General features: G+C 37.9%; 1 protein-coding gene and 1 long non-coding RNA gene across 10 annotated transcripts in view; one reads left to right on the top strand and one right to left on the bottom strand.

Annotated features, from left to right (window-relative positions):
* Myo9a (myosin IXA) overlaps window positions 1-13,168 on the bottom strand; it is a 195,800-nt gene that overhangs the window by 39,230 nt on the left and 143,402 nt on the right. For all 9 annotated transcript variants that reach the window (XM_085844683.1, XM_085844685.1, XM_029481617.2 and 6 more), the window contains 2 exons: window positions 6,660-6,772; window positions 1,694-1,836 (listed from right to left, as the gene is read on the bottom strand). In XM_085844683.1, the coding sequence (XP_085700809.1) occupies window positions 1,694-1,836; window positions 6,660-6,772 (256 nt within the window). The remainder of the gene's footprint in view (window positions 1-1,693; window positions 1,837-6,659; window positions 6,773-13,168) is intronic.
* The window catches only part of LOC115031932 (uncharacterized), a 113,011-nt gene that overhangs the window by 48,148 nt on the left and 51,695 nt on the right, over window positions 1-13,168 (top strand). The window lies entirely within an intron of this gene.

Below are 13,168 nucleotides of genomic sequence, written 5' to 3'. Positions count from 1 at the left end.
AAGGCCAAACCTTTACAATTTAGAAAAAGACTTTATAGAATGAATTGGGTAGAGTACTTTCTGTTTCTATTTTGTGGAATAGTTTGAGGAGAATTGGAATTAGTTCTTCTTTGAAGGTCTGATAGAACTCTGCACTAAACCCATCTGGTCCTGGGCTTTTTTTGGTTGGGAGACTATTAATGACTGCTTCTCTTTCTTTAGGAGGTTATGGATCTGTTTAGATGGTTTATCTGATCCTGTTTTAACTTTGGCACCTGGTATCTGTCTAGAAAATTGTCCATTGCACCCAGATTTTCCAATCTTGTTGAGTATAAGATTTTGTAGTAGGACCTGATGATTTTTTAAAATTTCCATGGTTTCTGTTATGTCTCTCTTTTCATTTCTGATTTTGTAAATTAAGATACTGTCCCTGTGCCCTCTAGTTAGTCTGGCTAAGGGTTTATCTATCTTGTTGATTTTCTCAAAGAACCAGCTACTGGTTTGGTTGATTCTTTGTATAGTTCTTTTTGTTTCCATTTGGTTGATTTCAGCCCTGAATTTGATTATTTCCTGCAGTGTACTCCTCTTGGGTGAATTTGCTTCCTTTTGTTCTAGAGCTTTTAGGTATGCTGTCAAGCTGCTAATGTATGCTCTCTCTAGTTTCTTTTTGGAGGCACTCAAAGCTATGAGTTTTCCTCTTAGGAATGCTTTCATTAAAGCAATAAATTTATGAAATTCTTCGGCAAATGGATGGATCTAGAGGATATCATCCTTAGTGAGGTAACCCAATCACAAAAGAACTCACATGATATGCACTCACTGATAAGCAGACACTAGCCTAGAAACTTAGAATACCCAAGATACAATTTGCAAAACACATGAAACTCAAGAAGAAGGAAGACCAAAGTGTGGATACTTCGTTCCTCCTTAGAATGGGGAAAAAAATGCCCATGGAGGGAGTTACAGAGACAAAGTTTGGAGCTGAGACGGGAAGGAAGGACCATCCAGAGATTACCCCGCCCAGGGATCCATCCCATAATCAGCCACCAAACGCAGACACTATTGCATATGCCAGCAAGATTTTGCTGAAAGGGCCCTGATATAGCGGTCTCCTGTGAGGCTTTGCCAGTGCCTGGCAAATACAGAAGTGGATGCTCATAGTCATCTATTGGATGGAACACAGGGCTCCCAATGGAAGAGCTAGAGAAAGTACCCAAGGAGCTAAAGGGGTTTGCAACCCTATAGGAGGAACAACAATATGAACTAACCAGTAGCCCCAGAGCTTGTGTCTTTAGCTGCATATGTAGCAGAAGACGGCCTAGTCAGCCATCACTGGGAGGAGAAGCCCTTGGTCTTGTGAAGATTATATGCCCCAGTACAGGGGAATGCCAGGGACAGGAAGTGGGAGTGGGTGGGTTGGGGAGCAGGGCAAGGAGAGGTTATAGGGGACTTTCAGGATAGCATTTGAAATGTAAATGAGGAAAATATCTAATTTTAAAAAAAGGCTAGCCCAAGATTCATCATCTCTGAAGTGATCACTGTTCTATGCTTCATTGTTCTTTGTTACATGTTCTTGGAGCATCTCATACCAATCCTAGTCCTATCTTATGAAAATATCATTCCAATTGTAATGTCATTCAGAAGAAGAGAGGCACAGTACACTTTCAGAATGAGTAACAGAAATTAAGAAGCTCCACCCTTTGTCCATTTTTACCATCAGAAAATGGATGAGCAGGTGTCACATCTGAGCCAGGAAAGAATGATGAGACCTCCGACTGGGAAGCAGGTTTTACTCTAGTTGTCTTCTTCTCTCCTTGTTTCCCTTTGGCCCAGAATCTCATCTTCGCTCTCTGGGGTCTGTTTTTAAAACAAAATAAAGATAAGATGGAAATCAGATGTCACTGTAATACTTGTGTATCCTCCTTTAAGCTTTTACATACTTTTTATGTAGTTTCCTATTTTAACTTTGGTGTGTTTGGGGGCAGGACACATGCTGGACATGTGTTAGGCAATACTCTACTTCGGAGCCACACTCCCAACTCATGTTGAATATAAAATTAAAAACCCTGAAATTTAAAATCCTTTGATAAAGCAGCCTCAAAGCAATGTAACAAAGATTCTAGCTTAAGCTTACTGACAGCAAACTGCCATCATTTCATTTTTATATCTCACATGTAACTTACAATAAAGAAAACTTTGTTTATAGTTTTACACCACTTCCTCCTATCCATTCTCTGCTTTCTGCTTGCAGTTAAAGATATGAGTAAGAACTTTTCTGATCAAGCTGCCATGTCTCTTTTCCCTTCCATAAACTGCCTTGATCATGGTGTCTTACCACAGCAACAGGAAGTAACTAATGCAACACTGAGCTCCACCTCTGTCCTTCTTTTGTTCTTTTATTTTGAGACAGCATCCATTGCTGACCTTAAACTCTATAGGTTCAGGCATGCCTTGAGCTTGTGTTCATCTACTTCATCTTCAAACATCTGGGATTAATGGTCTGTGCCATTAGGCTGGGAAGTAAGTGTGCTACACTATGTTGGGTTTAAAGAGTTGCTTAGAAGCTCCAGTGGGCACTAGCAGAGCTCGTAAACTACAGTCTTCCTTATAGGGTTACCCGGCTGGGGAATTTTGCAAGGAAATCTCTTCTAATCTTTCCTCAATAGATGAACAAATTCCCAAAGATTCTTTGAACTATCTACTCAAAGGGTATTAAAAAAACTGTATTAACTGAGCAAAGGAAAAGAGCGAAGAAGCATAAGCATTTAAAGTGTAATATTCATTTAAAAAATAAGTAAATACCAGGGATAGGTAAATAGTAAAGTGCTACACAAAATGAAAGCATGAGTTTAGTCCCCAGAGCCTATGGTTATGGTAGGGCAGGCTTATATTTCTAGTACTAGAAAGGTTGGAAACAGGTAGATTTCTGGAGCTAGCTGCTGGCTAGTCAGCCTAGCCAAACCAAACCACAAAGCCAAAGAACTCAGTAAGAGCCCTGTCTCACAAAACAAAACGGTGGCCAGCAACTGAATGAGGTCGACCTTTGACCTCTACATACATGTACCTGCACTCAAGCACACATATACCAGTACACTCATGCATTTACATTATACATGCATATTAAAAAAAGAAAAGGCCCAATAAAACTGGAGTGGGGACTATCACAAAAGCTATTGCCTATATGTGGGATACATTCTTCTAGTTGGGCTTCCTTGTCTGGCCTCAGTGGGAGAGAAAGCATCTAGCTTCACAGAAACTTTAAGTGCCAGGGTGGGAGGAATAATGAAGGAGGGGCCCCACCTGCTCAGAGGAGAAGGAAAGGAGGGATGGGGGAAGGATTGTGAGAGAGGGTGACCAGGACAGGGTGGGGGTGGGGGAGAGGATGCAAAGTGAATAGGTAAAAAATTAATTTAAAAATGTGGTCCACACCTTAAAAATATTGGTAAAGTTGCCAGGCGGTGGTAGTACATGCCTTTAACCTCAGTGCTTGGAAAGCAAAAGGAGGTGGATCTCTGTGAATTTGAAGTTAGGCTGGTTTAAAGAGCAAGTTCCAAGACAGCCAGGGCTACACAGAAATCCTGTCTTGTGTATGTGTGTGTGTGTGTGTGTGTGTGTGTATGTGGGGGTGAGGGGGATATATTGGATATAAAGTTAAGTCTAGAGATCTTCATTTTTATCTTTCCCTGAAAATAAGTTTATTTTTTAAATTTTTTTATTAGATATTTTCTTCATTTATATTTCAAATGATATCCCAAAAGTCCCCTATGCCCTCCCCCCGCCCTGCTCCCCTACCCACTCAATCCCACTTCTTGGCCCTGGCGCTCCCTTGTACTGGGGCATATAAAGTTTGCTAGACCAAGGGGCTTCTCTTCTCAATGACGGCCGACTAGGCCATCTTCTGCTACATATGCAGCTAGAGACATGAGCTCTGGGGGTACTGATTAATTCATATTGTTGTTCCACCTATAGGGTTGCAGACCCCTTCAGCTCTTGGGTACTTTCTCTAGCTCCTACACTGGGGGCCCTGTGATCCATCCTATAGATGACTGTGACCATCCACTTCTGTATTTGTATCAGCAAAATCTTACTGGCATATGCAATAGTGTCTGTGTTTAGTGGCTGATTATGGGATGGATCCCCGGGTGGGGCAGTCTCTGGAAGGTCCATCCTTTCATCTTAGCTCCAAACTTTGTCTCTGCAACTCCTTCCATGGATATTTTATTCCCTATTCTAGGGAGGAATGAAGTATCCACATGTTGGTCTTCCTTCTTGATTTTTTTGTGTTTTAGAAGTTGTATCTTGGGTATTCTAAGTTTCTTGGCTAATATCAACTTATCAGTGAGTGCATATCAAGTGACTTCTTTTGTGATTGGGTTACCTCACTGAGGATGATATCCTCCAGATACATCCACTTGCCCAAGAATTTCATAATTTCATTGTTTTTAATAGCTGAGTAGTATTCCATTGTGTAAATGTACCACAATTTCTGTATCCATTACTCTGTTGAGGGGCATCTGGGTTCTTTCCAGCTTTCTGGCTATTATAAATAAGGCTGCTATGAACATAGTGGAGCATTTGTCCTTAGTTTATTATTTTCTGCTAAGAATAGAGAGGGCCAGTTGGCTTCATGTGTCTTTCTCAGTTTTACCTACTGGTTAGTTTTCAGACTTCTCTCATCTATTAAGACATTTACATTTTGATTTTGTCTGTTTTGTTTCATCACTTATGGGGTTAGTCATTTGGGCAAATAAAGTAGAAATTAAATTTATATAACTATCTCCAATTATATGTCCTTTAGTCTATTATATTATTATGTACATATCTTCTTTTTCAATTCTGACTTGTAGTATAATCTTTTCTAGATTTAAGTCCCTTGTAAATCCCTTTAAGTTTATAAAAAGTAGTCTACAATTAAAAAAAATTTTTTTAATATACCTTAATATCTTCATTAAGGGTCCAAATGCTTATATAATTTTTAAAAGATATTTGTTCAAAAATAAAAATTACATGAACTCTCTGTGTGCTTGGGTGTATACACACACCTATGCATACTGATAAACATCCCTATGTGTACTAGAGGCCAAAGGAGGATTTTACCTGCTCTACCACTCTCTAGCTCCTTGACTACTGACTAGCCAGCTCTAGTGATGCTTCGATGTCTGTTCTCTTCACAGTGTTAGGGATGTTTTAAAAGCCTGTCATGTATGTACATGCACCACCAGAATGCTTGGTGTCCTTGGAGGCCAGAATAGGGCATTTGAGTCTCAAATTAAAGTAATAAACAATTGTGAGCCATCTTAGGGGTGCTGAGAACTGAACAGGTCCTCTGAAAAAGCAGTAAGTACCTGTAACTGCTAAGGCATCTCTTCAACCCTAAACGTTTTTAGCCCCTCACTCTTCAGCAAACACTCTGCTGCAGCTTCACCCCAGCTCCCCCACAAGCAACTTAAAGAAAACAAAATTATTTTCTGAAAGTATTTTTTCTTTCTTGCTTTTCTTGGGTTAATGGATGGGTGGAGGTTTTGAGCCAACTGTGGCTGGCTGTCCTGTACTCAAAAGTATTTTCCTAAAGCAATTTAGTGCAGAGTATATTACATATATTACAAGCTTAAAACTGAAAAATATCAATTTCATCCTACCTAATCCCTCACCTTTCACAATAATAGATCACATAATGATTAAGAAACCTCCCCCAAATCATAGTTATCCACCTAAGAAAACAAAGCTCAGTGTGTGTGTGTGTGTGTGTGTGTGTGTGTGTGTGTGTGTGTGAGCATAATAATGTACTTAGCTATACTATTACTTCTTAAAAATTAAAGCAAAAGCCTTTCGGCCATAGCAGCCAGCCATCTTCCAGTAACTTGCCAAAATGATAAAACACAAAGGGAAAAAGGAGTGGCACCTATTACCTGTTCTCTATGCCTTTAAGGAAACATGAAGGTATTCCTTTGGCCACATACATGCAAATCTATAAGGATGATGTTGCAGACATCAGGGGAGTGAGCACTGTTAAGAAAAGAATGCCTCACAAGTGGAATTCCTTTACAAAACAAGAACTGTACACATCACCCAGCATGCCATGGGCACCATTATAAACAAGCAGGATAAGGGAAGATTCTTGTAAAGAGAGATGATCTAAGAACTGAGCCTATTAATCACTCTAGGAGACAGCCCCCTTAAACAGGTGATGGGAAATGATCAGGAAAACAAAACAAAACAAAACCCACAAAATGTCTGAAGCACCACTGCTCTACTAAGAGAAATACACTGTATAAGAACAAACAGAAAGGTTAGGTGCTAGAGCCCATGGCCTATAAATTAAAGATTTAAGTGTACAAAGAGAAATAAAAGAACATAGACTGTAAAATGTTTTTCTTAAAAGCAAATTGCTTAAAATTTAGTATATAAATTATTAAATAAAATCATTGAAAGTATTATATTACTTAGGGCTGGAGAAATGGCTCAGCTGCTAACAGCATTGGCTGCTCTTCCAGAGAAGCCAGGTTTGTTGCCTAGCACCCACATGACAGCTCACAGCTATCTATATCACCAGTTCCAGGAGAATCTGACACCCTCACAGAAACACACATTCAGGCAAAACACTGTTGCCTATAAAATTAAATAATCTCTTAAAAACTGAAACAAAGAAACTTCTATTTCTTTATATACCTCATACATACCTCATGTCCAAATCTGAAGACTTCTGTCTTACTGCTAATTTTGTAATCTCTCCTTGAGACATAGCCTTATGGAGCTTTGCTTGCTCATCAACTGAAGAAAATCGTTGTGATGTCTGTAGGAATTACACATGGCAAGGGCTTAAAATCAGGTAAATATATGATAGCATGACTGACTTACAACTCAGTAGTCATCAGTTCACAATTCCTGGCAATTCAGCAAGTATCTCATCAGAAAGTCAGGGAAACAGTCAAGACCATTCACAAACTCAAAAGAATCCAAATCTGAGAACTAACACAACACTGATTATTATGTTCTGTATCTCTCTCTTTTTTTTTTTTTGGTACCTTGAGGTTATTCTTTTTATGGGTAATAGATTATTTTTATATCCATTCAAAGTTTAAAAGAACTAGGCTACACAAAAGAAAACCAAAACATCACTTATGTTCTAAATTATAAACAATTTTTATCAAACTATCACTTCAATTTCTTTTGGCAATTAATTCTTTTGGCAACTGTTCCCAAAACAGTTGTATTCCAGATCTGGAATATTACCAGAAAACCATAGTATACAGAAAATTAATTAGGAAGAAAAAAAACTTCTTCAACTAACCAGAAAAATTTCACAATGTAAACTATATAATTTTAAAAAGAAAAATAAAAGATAAGAATATACTATATTTAACAAAAAGAAAAAAAATCAAGCCATTTATATTGACTGAATTATTCATCTAGAAGGATAGTAAAATAGTAATTATAATTGAACTTTACATAGATGAAAAAGGGAAATAGAAAACAAAAATTTATGTAAAAAGACTCAAACTTCCAGAGATACCACCTCAATATACATTTTAAAAAATAATTCTTCCAAGCCGGGCGGTGGTGGCACACGCCTTTAATCCCTGCACTTGGGAGGCAGAGGCAGGCGGATTTCTGAGTTCGAGGCTAGCCTGGTCTACAGAGTGAGTTCCAGGACAGCCTGGGCTACAAAGAGAAACCCTGTCTCGAAAAACCAAAACCAAAAAAAAAAAAAAAAAAAAAAATTCTTCCTTCTACATATTGTCTAATTACATTTCTATGAAGTTCTAGAAGAGAGTGAAGGAGGAATTTGAGTAGAAACATGAGGAAATTGTTGATGTTACAGAAATATTGACACTTGAAACATAGGTTTCATAGTTGTATACATATTTCTCAAAGAGCAAACTGTCAAATGAAGATCTGTACATGTCAATGTATGTACTAGACCTCATTTATAAACAGCTAATAAATCAATTATCAAGTCAATAACAATACAATAATACATTCAATTTTAGAAGGATAAAAGATGTAGCACTTAATGTGATTCAAAAGGATATATTCATTATCTATAAACTATATTCCTCAAAACAACATTAAAGTCAGATATTAATCTAACTAGATTTACATGGGCATTTATCTCTCACGTTTGTGTGTACACATACTTTTTCCCCCAGGGGAAAAAAAAGTGGAGGCATTATTTTTGGTTCAAATTCATTGAGACTGCAAATCAGCAGGCTTATTGTTTATCCTTGTTTAGAACACAGAATATACATGTTGGCATAGCTACTGAAAAAAAAAACTGAAGATGACTGATTATGGGATACAGATACTGAAGGTGAATCAAGATACTGAAAGCAAATCAATATTTCAGGAAGAAAATAAAAAAGTATAAACCTTACAGATCCCCAGTCCATAAAGTGTTAGACAAGCATGAGAGCATGAAGGCCTGAGCTCTAGCCCCAGAACACAAATATTTCATGATGGTGGTGGTGGGTGGCGGTGATGATGGAGGACCAGGTAAGGTGGTGCATACTTAAAATTCTAGCACTGGGAAGGCAGAGAACGGCTGATCCTTGGTGTTTGCTGGGCCTGACCAAATTGTTGAATTTCTACCCCAATAAAAGTCTCTTTCACACAAAAACTAATGTAGACTATAACTGAAGAGCAACACCAAAAATTAATGGCTAAGCTCTATGCGAGTGCACAGACATGCACTCATGTATGAATACACAAATTCACACACACAAAACAGTAGGGTACTGAAAAGATTGAGCCCTTGCTGTTCCTAAAGACACCTGTATGATGATTCGGTAAGGGTGTGGTGACTGTGCTCCATGGCTCTAGGAGGATCTTGGGAATCATGGATTTTGTGCTAGGAAATCACACCAGAGCAGAACTATACTTTGGATTGAGAAAGCAATTCTTCTGATATATAAACTATATATAAGCCTGGCTAAGTATCTTTCTTTCTCCGCAGAAGAAAAAAGAAGAGGAAGTGTCCCAGAATGTTGCCATAAATTTAAAAAATTTAAATAAAATAACTGCCTAGAGACTTCATCAAGGTGGACTCCAACTGGGCCAGTGGCTGCTAATGCAGCAAATCCTTTTGAGAGGGTGGGGCTCTACCACAAAGGCCTTTTATATGGAAACCAAATCCACCAAGCCACTGTTGGTGATGGCCCTAGAAGATGACTGCATACTCATACTCTTAATCTTTTTTTTTTCATTTTTATTTTTTAATTGCATGTGTGTGAGCATAGGTTTGTACAGGGAGTGGCAATGTGTCGCATGTTCCTGGAACTGTAGGTAGAATCAGTGGAGAGTGGCCTGGCATAGGTATTAGGGACTGAACATGGGTCCTCTGCAAGATCAGTACAAGAACTACTTCCTAGCTTCATTGTTTTAAGTCAGGGTCTCACTATGCAGTCCTTGCTGGCATGGAACACTCTACATAGGGCAGGCTGGCCTGGAACTCACAAAGATCCAGCTGCCTCTGCTTCCCAACTGCTAGGGTTAGAGATGTGCACTACTCCTGCTCCCCTCTTATATTTCTGATATCTGGTAAATGCTATTTTAAATGATGGCACAAGGTTGCAATTAGTAAATTCTAGCAATGTAGAGGAAACTCAACAAGAAAAAATAACCCTATATTCCCAAACAAGTAAATTGCTTGGAGGGGGGGAAAAAAGGGGATACTTAAGATATTCAAACTATAAACTCCCCAAATAGCTTAAGTACATAGTGACATTCTCAAAAACTATCAAACAAGAAAATAACAAAACCTAGTAGACAACTGCAAATAAGAGTTCACGCAAACTTCAAATTACTTGCAGACACATAGTGAAACATAATCCCAGCATAAACTTTTGCCAAGAATAAAGTGTAGAAGAACAAAGGGTAAAACTGGAAGTGGCCTTATGATTGACTGAAAGGTAAATGGCAGAAAGAAAAGGCCTACCTGAAGCATGAAACACAAAAGAGAAGCTGAACATAGTAGCTCATACCTAAAATCCCAGTTTTTGAAAGGTTAACACTGAAAAACTGCTGTGAATTTGAACCAGACTTCATTAAAGAGTGAAACTTCTGCCTCAGAAAATAAAAGACTTGAAATTGCTAAAGCCATTGCTTCTAGAGGAAGGTAAATTTGTAAAAGGATAAGGAAAAATTCTTTTTGTAGACTATATTATAAATGTGAAGAGCTCAAAAATCCAGAATCAAAATGTTAAAAGAGAAAGGGGAATGAAACATTGCCTGATCACCAAAAGAGAACAGGCTTTCCATAAAGGAACTGTATTTTGTTACACTGATAGAGAAGACATTCATAATTTTTTAATCTTATAAACCAACCCAAATATACAAAATGAATAAATTAAAACATACAACTCCTATACAAAGGTACAAAAATTAAGAAATAGAGTATCAAGTTAGAACCAAAATAAGAATCAAACAATTTAGTCATTACAACCTAGAACAGGTGTGTCAGTATTACACCAATGGGCACATTCTTTCTGCCACCGGTATTTAAGTTCTTAGGGTTCCCAGCTGGGTAAGACTATTGATGCTGTATCTACCCCTGCAGCATGCACAGCACCTTCTAACATTATAAAAGCTAGTTAGCAGGGGGACAGCTTGCTGCTCCATGGGAGAAAGTATATATCTGATACTGTAAATCTGGTCAAGAACCCATGGCTGGGAGGCAGAGGCAAGAGGATCTCTGTGAGTTTAAGGCCAACCTGGTCTAGAAAGCTATAATACAGCACTATCTATATAATAAAAAACCTGTCTCAAAAAAAAAAAGAAAAGAAAAGAAAAGAAAAGAAAAAGAAAGAAAGAAAGAAAGAAAGAAAGAAAGAAAGAAAGAAAGAAAGAAAGAAAGAAAGAAATGGCTGAGGTCACAGGTAAGTGAAGACCTCACTATTGTCTTTCAAGTAAACTGGCAAGGCACTCAACTATATTCTCAGTATTTATGTTTATTTCCATAGACAAATGCTATTCTCATCCTTAATCAGAGAAGCTTCTCTTTGCAATGAACAGCAGTGATTAAAGAGTCTCCTGGCCACTCAAGAGGCATAGAATAAATGATAGTGGACAGCTCAACCCTGAACAGGTCATTTTTACCATCCCATCTAAGGTTCATGGAGCATCTAAAAAGGGAGGAGCATAGCATAAGGAGGGGAGGGCTATAAAGCACTCTCTTCAAAGCATGCCACAACTGCAAACATGATCTTCAGGTAGCAGGAGTTGCCTGCACTGAGCCTGTCAACCACCAATCTTAGATGGGAGGGGCTCATGGGGCTCACTCCCTCCATGATGAACATTGGCAACTGATAGGTTCTAAGAAAGGAACAGTCATTGTCTTTAGTAGTGTACAAAATAGTTCCAAACTTGGGGCTACATGGTTTGTTAAGATCAGTGGACACAGCCGGGCGTGGTGGCGAACGCCTTTAATCCCAGCACTCGGGAGGCAGAGGCAGGTGGATTTCTGAGTTCGAGGCCAGCCTGGTCTACAAAGTGAGTTTCAGGACAGCAAGGACCATACAGAGAAACCCTGTCTCGAAAAACCAAAAAAAAAAAAAAAAAAAAAAAAAAAAAGATCAGTGGACACAAAACAAAACCCAGTGAATGTAGGAAAGGAGTCTGTAAGGAAGAAGGTGGGAAGGGAAGTGCAAGAGGGAGGAGGAGGAGATAAGTAAAGGTAGACATGTATCAACTATCAAACAACAAATGCAAGCAACAACGTAAAATTAACTTGAAAATAATGTATAAGGTGCCAAAGAGGGAAAGAAAAACAAAATTTTAATTGGGAAATATTAAAGGATATAAAAGCAAAAATTGTCAGAAACAAGACAAAGACAAACAAAAGTCACTACAAACAAGAAACAAAATAACAGTAAATATAAAGATAACTTCTCCAAAGACAAAACTAAGACAAGAATTTACATACAGATTCTAGTAGGTATAATGGATCACTAATCTAAAATGATCAACTTGAAATCATATCCTACACCTGAAACAAAAGTCTGATCATTCCAAACCAAAAGAGCAAATAAATCACACATAAAAGAGAATTAGAATGGCAAAGACAATACTACATAAAGATATCTATAAAACAGCATTTTCAAATAGGCATAGCAATTGTGAACCACTGACTTAAAATATAAATCATAGATACATTAAGTATTTTTATTACTTTATGTATATGAAAGTTTTGATTGTATGCACGACAATGCATAACTGTAGGACTGCCTGGATGGTTGCAAACTGCTACGTAGGTACAAGAGCAATCAGTGGCTCTTAACCACTGAGCCATTTCTATAGCGCCTAAATCATGGATTTAATGTAGTCAAGATGGTTCCTAAAATATCAAGGCTACAGAAAAAAAGTTAGGTAAGTTAGCAGTGTTCTAGATATCAATAACTGAGATATGCCTTAAAATAACAGCATTTTAAGTCCTTCCTGAGTAACTACTGACTGCTAGAAGAGCTTCATCTAAGCAAATAAATTTGTAGATCAAAGGTAAACACAAAGGGGAGGGTGTTTGTCAGAGAGGAAACCAGGAATGGGGATAACAGTTGAAATGTAAATAAAGAAAATATCCAATGAACTTTAAGCTTTCAAAAAAGTATAAAAAGTCACAGCAGTGGGAAACTGTAACTCTTGCCTACACTTTCCTACAACATCAATGATTATTAATTAACGATCTTCAGATGTAGTGATTATTTCAAATTCCCTTTAGGTGATTAATTTGCAATTGGTTTTAATCCTGTAAGATCGGTGAATTTAAAACTAAAATAACAGATGGCCATTTCTGCTAAGAACTCATACCATGCTCCCTAGTCAGCAAATATTGGTGATAGCACCATTCTGCCCAGGGAAAAAAATCCATTTTTTAGAAATTCATGCACCCAATAAACTCAAATCCACTTTTGATAATCAGCATTTTAAGAATGCAATTCATTTGCCTTATAAACTAAACAGTAAGATTCACCATCACAGTATCATAGTTAGAATATGAGACATTTTCAGAAGCATCAGAGAAACACATTTTAAAACCATTTCTTCCCTTCCCTCTACACCCCCACTCCAGTAAATATATACTAGCTTATTCTACAAAGCAAAGCTTCCTCATGCAAGCATCCACCAGTAACCAGCACCACCACCTGCTCCTAAATAAGCTAATCAGGAGAGTAAGAGAGCTAGAGGTGACCGACAC

The sequence above is a fragment of the Mus caroli genome, unplaced genomic scaffold (genome assembly GCF_978045245.1).
Source record: "Mus caroli unplaced genomic scaffold, Mus_caroli_1 scaffold_11, whole genome shotgun sequence".
NCBI lineage: Eukaryota > Metazoa > Chordata > Mammalia > Rodentia > Muridae > Mus > Mus caroli.
The sequence above is the reverse complement of the archived record's forward strand: the minus strand, read 5'-3'. Positions and strand labels throughout refer to the sequence as shown.